This window comes from Apis cerana, linkage group LG11, assembly GCF_029169275.1.
Source record: "Apis cerana isolate GH-2021 linkage group LG11, AcerK_1.0, whole genome shotgun sequence".
In the NCBI taxonomy this organism is placed as follows: domain Eukaryota; kingdom Metazoa; phylum Arthropoda; class Insecta; order Hymenoptera; family Apidae; genus Apis; species Apis cerana.
In genome coordinates this window covers 2496914-2514976 of record NC_083862.1, presented here as the reverse complement: position 1 = coordinate 2514976, position 18063 = coordinate 2496914, and the positions used below count along the sequence as shown (strand labels likewise).

General features: G+C 25.3%; 3 protein-coding genes across 10 annotated transcripts in view; 1 reads left to right on the top strand and 2 right to left on the bottom strand.

Moving 5' to 3' along the window:
* Positions 1-6568, bottom strand: part of LOC108001862 (disco-interacting protein 2) — a 53320-nt gene extending 46752 nt beyond the window's left edge. For 5 of the 6 annotated variants that reach the window (XM_062081398.1, XM_062081399.1, XM_062081400.1 and 2 more), the window contains exon 1: positions 6434-6568. In XM_062081398.1, coding sequence (XP_061937382.1) covers positions 6434-6563 — 130 coding nt within the window. In that variant the 5' untranslated portion in view covers positions 6564-6568. The remainder of the gene's footprint in view (positions 1-6433) is intronic. The other variant, XM_062081403.1, reaches the window with a different exon arrangement.
* Positions 6569-7260: 692 nt separating this feature from the next.
* On the top strand, positions 7261-13355 carry LOC107997192 (ATP-dependent DNA helicase Q4). 2 transcript variants are annotated; one of them, XM_017055621.2, is made up of 9 exons: positions 7261-7400; positions 7885-10155; positions 10238-10349; positions 10425-11224; positions 11315-11602; positions 11692-12027; positions 12106-12265; positions 12346-12665; positions 12763-13355. In XM_017055621.2, exons 1-9 carry the CDS (start codon positions 7290-7292, stop codon positions 12991-12993), a joined length of 4629 nt encoding a protein of 1542 aa, XP_016911110.2. In that variant the 5' UTR covers positions 7261-7289; the 3' UTR covers positions 12994-13355. The 2 variants fall into 2 exon arrangements, 1 of the variants encoding a protein (XP_016911110.2); XR_001765948.3 differs by lacking the exon at positions 12763-13355 and having other exon boundaries at positions 12194-12265; positions 12346-12485.
* LOC107997200 (uncharacterized) lies at positions 13179-17821 on the bottom strand. 2 transcript variants are annotated; one of them, XM_062081416.1, is made up of 3 exons: positions 17601-17821; positions 14738-15116; positions 13179-14176 (listed from the first exon to the last, which is right to left on the bottom strand). In XM_062081416.1, exons 2-3 carry the CDS (start codon positions 14900-14902, stop codon positions 13787-13789), a joined length of 555 nt encoding a protein of 184 aa, XP_061937400.1. In that variant the 5' UTR covers positions 14903-15116; positions 17601-17821; the 3' UTR covers positions 13179-13786. The 2 variants fall into 2 exon arrangements, with proteins under 2 accessions (XP_061937400.1, XP_016911120.2); XM_017055631.3 differs by having other exon boundaries at positions 14738-15098.
* Positions 17822-18063: the final 242 nt, after the last annotated feature.

Below are 18063 nucleotides of genomic sequence, written 5' to 3'. Positions count from 1 at the left end.
TAGATTATACTTGAAAATTTTTCAATAACTTACTCAAAAACGAAACTTTGAATGAGAAAAATTTTATTCGTTTCCTTTTTCATCCACTTTTGCACGTAGAATCACTCATCCTGAGATATCCTATGTGTGTAACTTCGCTTCCATCTACCATCACGTATCGATCTCGTTTAGTGTTCGGTTACAGTGCGCGACGCGGTCGATCGATCTCGGAAAAATATGCACCTCTACAAGCAATTAATTCACCGATATCGATGTTATACTACACGATAACCACTCGATAATCGAAGTTAATTTGAACCGTGTAAGATGTTCCGAAAGGCTTCCGCGAGACATGGAATTCCTTTCGACAGGTTGATCGACTTCAAGAGGCCGGCCTATGCCTTCAAAAGCACATTAATCATTTTCTCTGGATAGAAAATTCAAAATTTCAGACCTTCTTAAGCGCAGTCACAATTTTTTGACCATCTATGACCGCGATGCCGGCGCAGAGTTCAATGCTCTCCGATTCGAGACCACTCAAGGTCATTCGAATCAACAAAAAATATAAACAATGTTTGCAACGGGAGACGATATAGTTTAATTAGATTAAATTAAATAAAACAGAAAGAAAATAAAATCGATGGTTCATTATTATTGTGCAAATATATAGCTTGTTCACTTTTAAGAAAAATTAGATTTAAAAATTTAACAATGCGTTATTATTAATTTATCATCCATTGCTCAAAGTATCGATGCAGTAACACAAGGGGACATAAGGGGAATCAGATTAGATTAGTGCAAATACGATATCACTAACTTTCTATGATATTAATGAATTGAGAGATTTTTATTATAAATATTAATTCAACCGATATGGTTAATTTGTTTATCAATAAAAAGTGGTAATTATTAGTAAATCAAACCAACGATCCAACTTTCAACCGAAATAACTTGGAACAGGATTATAGGTTACTGAACTCTTGGAGAGTAAAGACTCTCGAATACTTCCATAATCAAGTCATAAATCTAGAGACTCGTATTTCTGTAGGGAATATTTTATGTTATTTTATATTCGCTTTCGAACGAAAATAAAATTTAAAATTTTCACTGATCAATGTCATTTATGTTTCAATCGACTCGGCGATAAATAATAAATAATTAAATCATATTTTATGAATCATGTTTACATATATATATAAAAGAATATTAAAAAATATAGAAAATTATTGAACATTGATATGAATTATTTTTAATCCGATTATTGTATAGAAAAGAAGTTAATCAATTGTTGATAATTCGCCATGTACAATTGGCAAAAAAAATTTAAAACCAATTAATCTGGCACAAGTCGAAGAATTAATTATTCATAAGACACGAGAATTGTTATTCGAAATTACCAGATAATCGTTCGGTTAAGAAAGAAGTTTTCATTTGTCCGTTTTGGCCTGTTTCCTGAATCATCGGAAATCACGTTTCTACCCACAGAAGGAAGCATTAGGTATTATCGTGGTATTGCGCAACCACGAGAGTGCAACGATCCACGAGACCACTGAAATCACACAGATAAAGGCCCACCTTACCTTTAAACTGTAGCTTTGGTAATATAATATGGTTATTATGAAATTGTAGGTTAAGATCGCTTTCTATTCTTTTTTAAATGATAATAAGCTAGTAGGTCACATCAAACCTGATAATTTTTCATGGTCTCGTGAATGACCGATTGAGTTTGTTTGCAATACGCGACCGAGAAAAGTAGGATAAAATAAGGTACATCACTGTTTCTTTTAAAATTAAAATTTCCAACGTTTCGAAATGTTCAAATAATTCGAATTTTTTTCCCATCTTTGTCTTCTTAATACATATATATATAAATCGCAGTAATTGATTTTCTGTTTAATTGCCTCGTAATAAATATACTTTAAATATTCTCTATTAAATATCCTGGGAGTAGAATTTTTGAGAATGTCCTTTGGAAACGTAAGAATATATTTTTCTATCCCGTAAGAAATTTTTTTTTCTCGTTTCCCACGAGCCAGTGAGGCGAGCTAAATCAGCAAAAAACCTGCCAGCAATTTTCAAAACACCTGTTTCTCTAGATAACTTCTAATCTCTGTTAACCAAGCATTATTATGGATTATTTTTAAATTCTATATTTTCTAATTTTACTTGGAAAGTAAAAAAAAAAAATGAAAAAATATCAAATAGAATATTTCAGTTACGGAATAACTTCATGTTTATTTTGACTCGTGCATTAATAAATAGCTCGGTGAAAAATTCACATGGTTTTAAATAAATATTCTATTTATATTATCTTATTATATCCTATTATATTTTCTTATTTATTAATCGAAGAGAATAAATATCCGTTTCATTTTAAAGTAAAATTTATTTTAATCTATGAGAATTCTTAAATTAATATTTGATGATGTAAAATTGATAATTGATAAAATGAAATTAATAATTTTACATATACGAGAATAATATGTTTGCAAAGTGATTCTTTGAAACGCATAATTTGTAGAATCCATCTGGTTATTTGCTTCGTAAATAAAATTCTAGTGATAAAATTTTTATCATTTATAGATTGATTACTAACAGAAACAGTAGCTGACGCATAAATTGTAAAAAAATAAAAACTAGCGTAATAATTGATTTAATGATTTGGCCTTAATCTAATCTTTATGTTTTTCTTTTAGAAAATATTAATTTATTTCTAGTCTCGATTTTAGACATCAAAATAAACACAAAAATATCAAATCGAATACTTATTAAGTTACAACCAATTTAATTCTGCACTAAAGAAAGTAAGATGAAAACAATCAGCTGACCAATTCACAGTATCGTATAATAATATCGCAAAACCCTCAACTAAATCTTTTCACGAGAAATTTAAAAGATATAATCCTGTCATTTTATTTTATTATAATTTTACTAGCATATTTAAAGTCTTATCAATTTAAGAAAATATATTTTTTTATTAATTTAAAAAAAGATAAATAATTTTAATGAATAATTTTATTCAATTTTTATAAAACTTTATAAAACTTCATTTGTTCATAATTCTTTGTGAATAAAAAAAAATAATATTTAAAATTGCTTACATATTTATCTCCGAAGTAGAAAATTCAAATTGATATGAGCAAATTCTCTTAAAAGAGAACGTTTATAACTTGAACGTTAACTTGTGTTCATCGTTCATATTCATATTTTTAGAAATATAAATCTTGGATTAGAAAACGAGACTGATTTGTGTATACTCTATTTATGCAGTCCATATTCGTGTAATTATTTTGTCGAGCGTCATGGACGTTAAAAAACGAAGAAAAGTTAAACGAAGAATACAATTAACCAGAATTATAAAGAGTGTAAAATGCTATCCGCGCATCGGTGGAGCGCTAGATAACAGGTGGCGGGCATACTAGACTAAACTCGGCTTTAATGACTCATGCACAAATCGTATCGTAGAATAAATGAGCGAACAATGTCTTATTACATCACACAGAAATTATATTAACGCTGTCGATTACAGGGTCGATTAATTTCCTTGAATGAGTCGAGGCGTGAATTCGATCGAAACGAAATAGTAAGAATGAAATGAACACGAATGCATAAAGAAGGGAGAATAGGAATGTTAATTGTTAAAAAAGAAAAATTATTTAATCGTGATGACGATTTCAAAAAAATTGTCATTACGATTGCATCAATTTAATGTATAATTGTCGGATGAAGCAACGCCTGGCAAACTGGAACAATGTTCTGTGTAATAATCAGTGTGATATTTATTCACTTGTAATAAAAAAGAAACAAAAAAATGGAACATGATTCATTCTTCGCGTTTTCGAGGAAGCTTCTTATTTTGATGCTTGGAGCATCTTTAAATTACAATAAAATGAATAAATAAAACGCAAATCATTCACAATAAATAAAATAAATAATATTATCGTATAAAATTTTATAATCAAAAAGAATTCTATTATGGGTCGTAAATATGTAACAATTTCGTGTTTCAAAGATTAAAAAAAATTAAAAAAAAAAAAAAAATAGAAAAATCAGAGAAATATAAAAGACAATAATTGTAATATTATTTCTAATAACATAATTTTTCTTTTAGATCAGTAGTAATTTTTTATTATATATACGCTGCTGTAACTGTTCGTAACATCAAGAAAAAGATTTCACCATCGACTTCCAAGAGAAGCTAAATTGCTACAGTAAACTAAAATCCAACTACATGCACATGATTCGAGAAATGGAATACCTTCTCATTTAAACGACACCAATCTACCGAATACGCGAAACGAGAGCTGCTGCTTGCAAGCTCGGACGATAAATAAAGCCGTATGAATAAGTCACGAAACTGGGATTAGTTCGTCGCATGCAAGTGGTAGCAATTTTGTCGAAACTCTTTTCAAATTCTTGTTCTAATTTATATTATGTAAATACAGTATATAGGATATAAAAATACGGATGGATTTTTGTCTTTTTTATATCCCAAATGTCGCCACCTATTAGTGTCCAGAATTTCTCTTAAGTTGGTTTCAATTGAAATACGCACGAATGGGTAATCTGCGCAATTACCTCACATGCAAATAAAGCTTCGTAAAGATGACCGGTGACCCGTCTTCAGTTGACGTCACGTTGCGACATGAGGATACTGTGTTAGAAATGACATATATACATGCATATATTCCTAATCCTTAATCATATCGTTTCGAATCTCGAATCTCATTGAAATATACCGAAAATTTCACGATTAAAACTATTTTTCAATATAAAATAATTCTTTATATTTAACTATCATTGTTTTTAAACTTATTAATTTCATCACACTTCATCACACATCATTCAAATTTATTGCGAATTTCCATGAAGCGTTGTTTATTACTTTTTTAACACATCACAATGCGATGAATTATGCTAAAAAAATCGTAGTAAAATCACAATTTGTATCCTGTATTTTTCCAAGAATGATCAAGCTCATAAGCGCAGGAAAGTGAACGGCCATGAGACTAGAATCCCTTTAAATCGCGAATGACGAGCGTTTACCAAAGGGGATGCAGGAAAAACCGGTCGCAATAATCGCAGCGTAACCATTCTAACAACGAATGCAAATAAACGTTAATCGTCAGCGACCGATCATCGTCGATCAGATGAAAATGTAAAACAATTGAAACTTCACAGCTAGTATAGTAGCACTTCACTGATGAATAGCGCTGCCATAAGACACTTGTGCGAACTTCTTCAACTAATTCCTTGAGAACGAACAGTATATACATACATATTCATATTCGTTCAACTTTATAAGAGATATTTTAAGAAATCGTTTCTTTTGAAATATTCTCGGCTAATCTGGCTTCGATCTTTATCTATAAATCTATAATTTGCGAATTAGGTAATTTCTGTCAGTGTTAAATAAATGGAAAAATTATAGTGAATGTCAAAATTCATAGAAACAATTCTGAGTAGAGATAAATTGACATTTGAATAATAAAAAAAAAGTATATATATATATATATATATATATATATATATATATATATATATATATATATGTATAGATTTTTATTAAATTAAGAATAAAGATAACAGATACAAAAATATTTGTGAATAAGAGAAGAAATTAGTCGATAGGATATTATATATAACGAAACTTCAAATAAAAATAAACTTGTAGAAAATAATAGAAAAAAACTCTGATATTGTATTCTCTCTCCTTGATTCTATGTTTAATATTGTACGAGATATTCATAAAATAAAAATATTTTAATTGAACAAGTGGAAGGTCCACCAGGACATTTTGAAATATATTACATACATAGATTTTGAAGCGTACGCCATACAAAATGTCAGTGACGTATTCCTTAAATTTCTCGAAATTGAACAAAATTATCTTTAAAATCTTAATTGATTAATAAATCATTTGATATTTTTATATTTCATTTTTTCATGAAGAAAAAAGAACATTGATAACATCTTAATCTGTTGAAGAATCTGATAAACTGAATACGATTCGAGCGATGTATAAACAGATTTTGTAAGATTCGTGTTGATGTTTATTCAAACAGAATCATAGATTACGAGTAGAAAATTAAAACTATATTAAAAATGACAAAACTATTGGTCATCAATTATCCAAAAATGAAAAGTAAAGAACAATATACATAGAGTGAGGCGCGGTCGATAGACTTGAGTATCCGTCGCGATTGGAACAGACTCGTTTGAAGGAATTTCAAATCTCGCGAATATAAATGTTTGACAGGATTCGAGAAAAAGCCTTGCTCAAGCAGGAAAAGATATTTTGAAAGCTAATGTATGTAGTTATGAGGGAGTAAAATGGCAACAGTGAAGCTATTATCGATTTTATCAACGGGGACTAGGGGATTCTTTCTTATATGCACGGGGTGAGTCAGAAAGGGTTTGCATAGCGGCGCATCAAGAAAAGCTGTCCACTCACCTTCAGATAACTCAAGATCCAGCTCAGCAAGTTTCTCCCGTACGTCCTCAGGGAGCTTGCCGATGTCGATGTTGAACTCGGCCATCACTAAGCCATCCGCGCCGAGATCACCAATTCTCCAGCCGTACATTCCACGACCCGTCACCACCGCTCGGCCATCTTGCCTTACACTGATGTTACAGACTACCGTCAGCTGGCGACACCGTTCAATTAGAGACCCATCGGAAAGATAGTTGATCCGCAATTGGCGATCTATATTATGCGATAACGTGTTAGATATAAATTAGAAGATATCAACCAATAATTAAATCATTAATTTAAATATTTTTAAATTTTTAACATAAATATTAAAAATTATAATATTATACATGAATATTTCATTAATGATCTTTTCTTTACTTTTAATATTGTCTGATTAAATTATAAAATATTCGAAAATACCTGTATCTAGAAATATTTACTATTTATATATAAATAGAAAAGTTAGAAATTATATTATATCTTTTATTAATTTTCTAATAATCTTTTATTAATTTAGTAAATTCTATCAATCAAATTTAAATACCCTACTACCATATTCTTTTTTATTAGTCGCGAATTATCATTACTCTTGAGCAGCGTATTTTAATTTTATTTTTGTAAAGAAAAATAAAAAGTTTTTGTGAATAATGAATTAGGATTCGAACAAGTTATGTGAATGATATCATGTGATTTTATTTTAAAAGTAACGGTTTTATTTACTCACCGTAATGTTACAATTTTCAATTTAGGGTAACCTATCGTATTCGATAATAGTTAACCTATAATTTAATATATATTTTCTCATACATATATTCTTTTTGCGTGACTGTGAAAAATGGAAATATTAGAAGATCCAGTATTTAAAACAGAATATCAAAAATATAAAATTCGTGTTAAATTATGGGAAAGTCGCTTTACCGCGAAACATGGACGTAAACCAAATAAGGTATTTTATATTTTAATTTACGTGATTTATGACTTAAAATCTATTCGATTACAGATATTTTAATAGTATCAAGTTTCGTTAACATTTTTTCGATCTTATCTTAATATTAAATATGATAAACAATTATTTTTAATCAAATTTTTTTAATAATATAAATTTTAATTTCAAATGCAATATTTATTCTTCAATAAGTAATATTTTTTTATATTAATTATTTTTTTATTATTTAATAGGATATTTCATTAAAACAATTTGAATATTACTTATTTTTATTTTTTTATATTTTTTTATTTATATTTATATATATAGTTTTATATATATTATATATATATTATATATGTACATTTATGTATATATATATATATATACATATTTATATTATATTTATATAATATTAATATTATAATAATTATATTAAATAAAATAAGATTTTATACTATATTTTATAAGAATATAATATAGAAATAATCTTTTACTTTTTTAGAATGATATTAAAGAAGCTGATATGAAAATCAAAGAATCTTATAAAATGTATTGGAAGTTAAAAACACGTGCTTTAGAAGAAACACTTACAGATATTTCATTTTCTGATGAAGTAGAAAATAATATTCCTACAAAAACTATAATGTGTACATCATCTAAAGAAATTAAAGATGAAAATAAATCTTTAAAGGATAATAATAAACAAATTATAGAAAATGAAAAAGATAAAAATAATATGGAAAATACAAATGAAAAAGATGTAAAAAATACAAATTTACAGGAGATAGGAAATATGAAGAAAGATACAGAAAATATAGATCCAGAAAAATATCAAAATCAATGTCAAAATCAATATAATAATGTCACAATAGATGAAAAAGAATGTAAAAATGTAAAAGATGTATGGGGTAATCATTTGCAAAGAAACAGTGAAAAAATACCAAAAAAGAAAGAGACATTACTTATAGGTAGGTCATCATCTTTCCAATTATCACAAAATAAATTTACCAACTCAAACTTTACAAAAAGAAATCCTAGAAAATCATTATCTGCAACAAAAATAAAAAGTAAGACTGAAAAAGATAATGATATCTCAAATACATTGGAACAAAATACAAATAAAGAACTAAATAATAAAGATAATTCTAATATTATTAAAGAAACAAAATCTATATTTGGAGAATCAATGAAAATAACTTATATGGAACCTACATCTATAATTCATTCAATTGGTACAGTACAACAATTAATTGAGGGACATACTGTTAATAGAAATTTAAATCCTGGTTGGTTAAGTAGATGTGCCAAACAAAATAATTTGGAATATCCAGCATTTGATTCACAGAGATTTTCTGGAACAAGTGATTCTGGAATTGAATCAACAGAATCAAGTATTTATTCACCAAAAGAAAATGTAATATTGTCACTACCACAAAAATCTTTTGAGATATCAGATGAAGAAGATTTTGTTTGTAATAGTGATTCAGAAGAAGGACATAAAAATAAACGTATCAGAAATTTTAAAAAAGAATTTAGTGATCAAGAAAATTATGTGTCTAAAAGAATGTGTCTTGAAAATTATACAAGTATTTCAACACTAAGTAAAATAAATGTACAAACAATACATTGTAGTGAAGATGTAAATACGATTTTTAATGAAGAAAAATGCGATGTAGTTCTAAATAAAAATAATAGTACAAATGATAATATAAATATTCAAACAAATTTATTTAATAATATTGATAAATGTAATGAAAAAATAAAATATGTATCAGAAATAGAGACAAATGCACATGATGAAGAGAATGCAGAAAAATCATCTAAAGAAAGATTAGTAAATCACAAAATACAAAGAAAATTTAAACATATGTCATCTGATGATTCAGATTTTGAAAATGATGAAAAGGAAAAGAAAAATAAAAAAAAAATATCAAAAACAAAACGAATAAGTACAAGAAAAAATAAATCTACCAAAGAATCATCAACAAAGGAAATAAAAACTAAAACTAGAAAAAGATCTTCTAGGAAAAAAAAAGATATACAAGATGAAGATGATTTATTTGAAACTGATAATGTAAATTATGAAATTACAAAATCACGAAATCATGAAAATAAAAAATCTGAAATATATGGAATAGAAACTTTAGAAACTGTTCCACGTTTTGCAATATATAAAAATTGTCAAGGAGATCTTATTGAACAATTTGCCAAATCTGTTTCTTTAAAAACTAATGATTTAAATTCTAAGTCTATAATAAAATCAAGAGGACAATTAACAGATAAAGAAAAATTGGAAAAGAAAATAGCAGAAGGAAAAACAAACGAAAATTTTGTTAGAATAAATTTAAAGAAAAAAGTATTTGTGCGTGGTAAAAAACATTTTAATTTCTCAAAATATAAAAAAAACCAATGGAAACAAAGAAAAAAAGATCTTGGATCTAGTGAAAATAGTTTAGCAATAGCTGATTTTGTTGAAAAGAATGGTGTATCAACTTGTTTTAAATGTCAAAATATCGGACATTTTGCAAAAAATTGTCCAAATGCAAAGAATGATGATTTAATACCGATAAATGAGATAGATGAAAGTTCACAATTTCCAACTTTAGAAGAAGCTGAACAAATGGCTAGTCGAAATGCAATTATAGCACATGCTAATAGAATCGATCGTTTGCCAGAAATACCATCATTTTCTTCTAAAATGTATGAATCAACAGTAAATGAAATCAAGAATAAAACTAATGATGATGATTTATGGGAACCTATTGAAGACGAAGTATAAATTTACCTGTTTATAATTGTATTATTTTTTTTATTTAATATTATGATAATTATTTTATATTTTATCAAATTTTTAGGAAATTTTATGCGGACATAAAATTCCTGATGATTTAATACAAAAATTATTACCACCAGAAATTGGTACAGTACAGCCATTGTATAAACTTAAGGATGATCAATCGTGTATAGGTAATAAATATAAAACTTTTTAACTTATATACTTGTTATAATTTTAATTAATTATTTTAATTATTCTAATTATAGAAACACCATCTGAAGTTCTTGATGCATTGCGAAAATTTGGTCATACAACGTTTAGACATGGTCAAGAAAAAGCTATAATGAGAATACTTTCTGGTTTATCAACTTTAGTAACTTTATCTACTGGTTCCGGAAAATCTTTATGCTACCAGTTACCTGCATATCTTTATTCTCAATATTCCACTTGTATCACTTTAGTCATATCACCATTAGTATCCTTAATGGATGACCAAGTAACTGGTGTTCCATCCTTTTTATCGGCAGCTTGTTTGCATACTAATCAAACTCAAAAAGTAAGAGATAATACTATGAAAATGATCAAACAGGGGAAAATAAATATTTTGCTAATCTCTCCAGAAGCTGTAGTAGCTGGAGAAAAATCAACAGGATTTGGAGCATTGTTAAGGGAGTTACCACCAATTGCTTTTGCATGTATAGACGAAGCTCATTGTATTTCGCAGTGGTCTCATAATTTTCGTCCATCTTATCTTATGGTTTGTCGAGTACTTAAAGAAAAATTAGGTGTCAAAACAGTATTAGCTCTTACTGCTACTGCAAGAAAAGCTACAGCAGAAAGCATAGTAAATCATTTAGGTATACAAGATGGAATTGCAAGTGTTATTTCTGATATTCCAATACCTAGAAATTTATTGTTAACAATTTCTAAAGATGAAAATAGAGATCAGGCTTTAATCAAATTATTACAAAGTGAAAGATTTCAAGAATGTAACTCGATTATTATTTATTGTACTCGTCGAGAAGAATGCGTAAGAATTGCCGGTTTTTTGAGGATTTCCTTGCAGGTATTTTGATTCATCATTTTGATATTATCAATATGATTTGATTTTAGGTATTATTATAATAATAATATAATATATTTTATTTTTTGATAGAATGTCAATAATCCTGAGAAGCCAAACAATAAAATATCTTTTATTGCGGAAGCGTATCATGCTGGTTTATCAGCTCATCGTCGAAAAATTGTTCAGAAAGCATTCATGAATGGACAAACTAGAATTGTTGTTGCTACTGTAGCTTTTGGTATGGGTATTAATAAGCCAGATATCCGTGCTGTTATTCATTACAATATGCCTGGAAGCTTCGAAAACTACATTCAAGAAGTTGGAAGGGCTGGACGAGATGGACTTACAGCGCATTGTCATTTATTCCTAAATCCAATAGTACTTAAATTTAAATTTAAATATTTAATTAAATTTGTTACATATGTTTGATTTATATCCAAAGTATATACAAAGTTTTTTCATTTTAGGAAGACAAGGATAAATTGGAATTGCGTCGGCATATTTATGCAAATGGAGTAGATAGGCATACAATTAGACGTTTACTTCAAAAAGTTTTTCTTTCGTGTTCATGTTCAAAATTACGTGAAAAAATAGCAAATAATAGATGTCCTGGTCATGAAGTTGCTATACCAGTTGATGACACAGTTATGGCTTTAGATATTTCAGAAGAAATAATTTCAACACTTTTATGTTATCTTGAATTACATCCTAAAAAATTTGTTAGTGTTCTTTCATCCGTATATGTTAGGGCTAGAGTTTCAAGTTATAATGGATCTCAAGGATTAAAACAAGCTGCTCAAACAGTGCGTATATATAACATGTATTTCTACAGAAATAAGAGTTTATCTATTTAATATTAAAAAATTTAATTAATTTTTCAGTCACCACCACTTGCTATGGCAATAGCATTAAATTTAAAAAATGGTATTTCTCATGAAAAAGATAATGTTATCGAATTTCCTGTTGTAGATGTTGCATCTGCTATAGGTTGGGATAGTGGTGTAGTAAAAAGCCATCTTAAAAATTTGGAATGGAAAACAGGTTTATATTAATTAAGAAATTATAGCATATATATAAAAATAAAATTAAAATACCTTGTTTTGATTTTGTTTTTTTTCTAGTTAATGGAATTCCAAAACGTTCAACTCTTTCAGTAAAGTACGATAAACTTGGTTTAAGAGTAAAAGCTCCAGGAGATTTAACGGAATTAGAACTAGATGAAGCACTTGATGCTTTAGTTTATCGTGTGCAATCTCAAGAATCTTCAGCGTTACAACAACTTGAAACAATTGGTGTTATACTTCATAAATTCAGTGTATCATCTATAAATGAATGTCTAATAATGAATGATAATATAACTAACAATTCTAATCGATTAAAGGATGTTATTCGCAGTTACTTTGATGGAGAAGTTTTATTAGATATCGATTTTAACAAACAGGTAAGTTTTCATATATATATAATGTTCAATATTTTTATTAAATTATATTTTATAGTAGGTATCATGGAATAAAATGTATATTTGTTATTTTTTTTAGAATATAATAGAAAATGAAGCACAAATAGCTTGTGATATACGTAATTTGATTGTAAGTTACCGTGATAATAATTTCACTGGACGTGCAGTCGCTCGAATTTTTCACGGCATACAAAGTCCGAATTATCCTGCTTATGTATGGAATAAATGCCGTTTTTGGCGAATTCATCTTTCATGTAATTTTAATGTTTTGTGTCAAATTGCAACAAAAGAAATTTTAGCTTTACGCTAGCAATATTGTTTTCAATAAGTTTAAAACGAATAAATAAATTCTTCAATACTGGTTTGTTATAGTATTATAAATATTTATTAGATATTATAAATATTTGATTATCTTTAATCTATGAATGTTAGAACTGGGTGAAATTTAAAAGTATATTATAGACCTAAGAGATGGGTTTATAAATTCGACACATATTGACTGAATAATTTTATTTTAAAAACATAGATAATTAAATATTATATAACACTTTATTGTATCCATAACAAATGATAAAATTCATCGTATACAAAATATTTACTGGAACGTGATTAAAAGAGTAACTTATTTTGTTACATTTACAGAATAAATTTTAAAAACTTTTTTAAAAAAAATGATAATGCAATAATTATTTTCTTTCATCATTGTTGTAATTTTAATATGTAACAATAATAATTATAATTATATATTAATATTGTTATACTATTATTTTTAATCGTATATATATATATATATATACATATATATATCAAATATTAAAATATTCATCCTGCACCATTATTATTTAAAATTTTTTTATTTTCATTATTAATTTCAATTAATTTATTTAAAATCTAAATAAATGGAAATTACATAAGTTTTTTATTTCCTTAATATTAAAATATTTAATATGTTTTTATCAAGGCGGTGTAGGAATTTTATTCGTTTTTTTCATTTAAATTTAATTTTTTTTAAGTATTTCTATTCATTAATTTTGTTTAATATGTCAATTGAAAAACAATTTTAATCAATATTATATAATGATTTTTTAATAATCATAAATAATTCACGTTACCACTCTTTTCATGTAATTGCATTGTCGTAAAAATTTGTGCATTCGTATTTGTTGCATTTTACCAACACGATTCATACACATTTCATTTTGACATAGAGCGCAAAATTCGGATGATATTCCGTGAAACGGAGAACGAAAATAAACATTGGCATCCTTTAACATTTTATTCTTATGATGTGCCCAAATGTGCAATGACAATTCGAGCAACATTAATACAGGCAAGAACCAGCGGAAACATATAACGGCAAGAAAAAACAAACAAACTGGATTAACTTGACCAAATGATGCTCCAACAGGAACAGGTTCTAATTCCATTAGATTCTCACTTTTTTTTAAAGAACCGTCCTTAATCGATAATGTTTCCTTTACTTCTTTCGGAATCTAAAAAATTTAATATTAATTTAATATTCATTGTAATTATATTAATTTTTTATTATATGTAATATTATAAAAATTGGATAAATGTTCGATATTTTTAAAATGGTAAAATTAATTTTTAATCTTAATATAACTCAACCAGAGCTATACTAAATTAGCTCTTAAATTAGCTATTAGAGAGAATTTTCTTTGTATATTATCTTAAAATTATCTTAAATTATCTTTAAAAAAATTATCTAAAAAATCATTAGAAAAAGATAAAGAATGAAGAAAAAAAAATAAACATATTATTTATTTCACGTATGAAGAAGAAATCTCTTTTATTTGTAAAGATAAATAAACATTTACGTTGCAAATTATTCTATGCAATGACCCAACTTTTATAATATACTTTTAGAAATATAATTAAAATAACTCAGTTTTAGATTCTCTTTATTTATTTACATGATACATCGAATTATATAATAAACCACTGTATCATAACACTGTATCATAACATTCATTATTATTTCATGAAAAAAAAAGAATAATATGTATTTTATGGAAATTGTTTGAAATCATTACCTGAAAACGTATTCTTCTCTTAATAGTTTCAATACCAACTACGTTGATTTCCGGTTCTCCCGTTTCAGCATTATTTATCGAGCTAACTAATTGTCGAATCTCACAATCGGAAGCTGGAAGACTAATACTCTCACCAGTTTCTTCATCAACGTAGATTCGGTCCATTTCGTCAATATTAATATCAATGTTAAAATATAAAAGAAATGTGAATAAAAATATATTCGATGTGTTCTTGTATTTGCTGTGGAAAATAGATTTTAATGTATTCGGATGTATGGTCAGGTCTTCGGGGTCACTTCCCGGATACAAAGCTCTGCAGTTTTTTATTCTAATCGTTAAATACCTTGGTGAAAAAGTTTTTCTGAAACAAATTATATGACTATTAATTTTATTTTTAATATAATTAATAAATCATTTTATTAAATGAAAAAGAAACAAATGAGTATTAATTTTAAAAAATTTAATTAATCTAAACATTTTTAAATTTATTAATTTTATTATAATATTAAAAAGTAAAACGAAAAAATATATAAAATAAATAATTAATGATATAAAAAAAGAAATTAACAAAAAATCTAAGAAAAAACAGATACATAATCATACAAAAGAAAAATAATAAAGATATTATAGAATATTATTCTATGTAAATATGCTATAAAGTGAATGTATTCTACATTATTAAGCCATATATTACGTATTTATAGTACGTCATAAAAACATTTACATTTCTTGAATCAATTAATAATTAATTTATTTTTTTAAGTTTGTTTATTAAAGTCATTTATGAACCATTTATAATTTTTATTTTTTTATTCAATATTTTAAAAATTTTGTTATGTGATTTAAAATTTTATTTTTCTTAAAAAAATTTTAAAATATTTAAATTTTTTATTCTATTTTTTATATTAAATTATTGAATAAATATTGTTTAGTACATTGGTCTCAATTTTATATTGCACGTAATTACTTAATACGAACAAGTGTTGAACAAAAGTCATTGAGGTAAAGGTTAACTACGGAAAATACGTCATATCGTGCACGTGAAATTTGGAATATTATAAATAACTGAATTAAATTAAAATTTACAGCTACAATTAAAATGGTAAAATATTACTGCAATGACAGACATGTAATTATTAAGTTTTTCATATCAAACTGACGAGACATTTATATAACCTTGTATTTTTTTTTACTTGTTTTTTTATACTTGTTTAACTATAATTATTTACTTATTTAAGATAAATAGTTAATATATATGCTGCTATTGTTATTTATATTGTGAAAATATGTATAGCAAATAAAATTGTATTTTCTACAAGAATTATATAAAAATTTTTTAGACAAATTCAATCATAATATATATTATGATTTGTTATAATATATGTGTGATTTTAAATCGATTTGATGCAATTTATAAGTTAATTATTTTACTATTTTACTCAATTGAAGTTTCAACTAAATAAAAATATTGATTTTGATCAATTATTTGTTTTAAAAAAATAATATTATTTTATATTTAATAAACAAATAATTTTTTTTATAAAATTTATATTTTAAATTTTAATTATATTTCAATTATATTATAAAAAAAATTAATATAAATTTTTCACGTATCATATAAACAAATCGTATAAACATAATCAAATTGATTTAAATAATGTAAAAAATAAAGAAAATGTTATATTTTTATATAACATTGAAATACAATTATAAAATTATTTAATTTTTATGGGTTGTTCAAAACAAAAAGAATCTTTTTCTTCATTTACCTTAAATTTTCATCAAGGACTAATCTGCAATGAAATCTTATGCAATCGCGAATAGAGATTAGACGGCGTTTTTAAGACAAGATTTTAATAATACTTCGTAAGAGTAAGGCATTATAAGACTCATAATAAATTCTAATTTTTGATTAATTTACAATAAAATTGAATAGTAGAATTATAGTAATTAACTGCTAATTACTAAGCTATTAATTCATGCTTCCATGGAAAAAATATAAAAATTTTGAATTTATTATATTTATCATTCAATCAAAAACATTTTATTTTAAAAAACAAAGATATGTACATAAGAATAATTACTAACATATACATAAACATTAAATTAATTAATATTAGATTAAAATCGAATACTTTTATGGAGAATATTTTAGATATAGAATACATGACTAACAGCGAAGGTTACAATTACTTATATATAGAAATTGACAAGCTAAGTAAAATTTAGAAGTTTTTATTTAAAATTTCATATATAATATTTCATTATCTTGAAATTATGAAAAAGATAAATTATTAATAATTTCATTGATTATTTTTAATAATTGATATGTAATAATTAATTGACAATCTATTTCAATTAATTATATTTTATTAATTTTATTAGTAATAAAAAATAAAGTTAATTTATAAAAACTATGATACTATCATATAACAAAATATCAATAAATAAATATATTTTATATTATAAACATATAATATAATAACAAACCAAAGAAGATAAACAGAAATAATAAAAATAATTTTTATTAATATTTTTTCTGTAATTTTTTTGTTAACAAAAACTTATATTATATTCTGTTATAATCGATTTAGTTATAAGTTTATAAAATTTAATACTTAAAGACTTTAATTCCACTATCTATAATAATTCTAATAATTATTGCAATAAAATTTATTTAGTTCGAATGGGATAATATGAAATTTATTTTAGCCAAAAACAAAACTGAATTAATAAAAATAGATTTAAAATATAATATTTAATAATAATTTGAAATATAGAAAAAAATTCAAAAATATATATTTTTAAATACTACAATTATAAATATATTCGTTAATAAGATCGTAATACATTAATAACTTACGGTTTTGTGAAGATTTAAATTCCACAAAAGAAATTTTATGTTTCGGCATTACGTGCATTTACAATTTAACGACAAATAAGATTAAAATTTAAGTAGAAAGCACTTTGCTAGCAATAAAATACAACATATTGTAACAATCACAATATTAATATACGTATAATTCCTCGCACAGTTGCAGCTTGACTGAAGATATGCGCCATGATAACCTATAACTATATGAATTGAAGATGGTCGTATTTATAAATTATAAAAGCCATAGTATAATACGAAAATATCCGCTTAAAAAATTTTTAATATTTTTAAAAAATGTAATAATATTTTAAAAATACTCATTATTATTTTTTAATATGATTTTTAATATGAATGATTTGAAGATAGATTTTAGATTTACGAGAATTTGAAAAAAGATACGAAAAGATAAGTTTAATAATAATAATAATAATAAAGTCTAATAATAATAATA

Coding starts and splice junctions, on each gene's coding strand:
- LOC107997192 (XM_017055621.2), top strand. CDS start 7,290: ATGGAAATATTAGAAGATCCAGTATTTAAAACAGAATATCAAAAATAT. Junction 7,401..7,884: donor ATGGACGTAAACCAAATAAG/GTATTTTATATT, acceptor TTACTTTTTTAG/AATGATATTAAAGAAGCTGA. Junction 12,666..12,762: donor ATATCGATTTTAACAAACAG/GTAAGTTTTCAT, acceptor TATTTTTTTTAG/AATATAATAGAAAATGAAGC.
- LOC107997200 (XM_062081416.1), bottom strand. CDS start 14,902: ATGGACCGAATCTACGTTGATGAAGAAACTGGTGAGAGTATTAGTCTT. Junction 14,177..14,737: donor AGAGAAGAATACGTTTTCAG/GTAATGATTTCA, acceptor TAAATTTTTTAG/ATTCCGAAAGAAGTAAAGGA.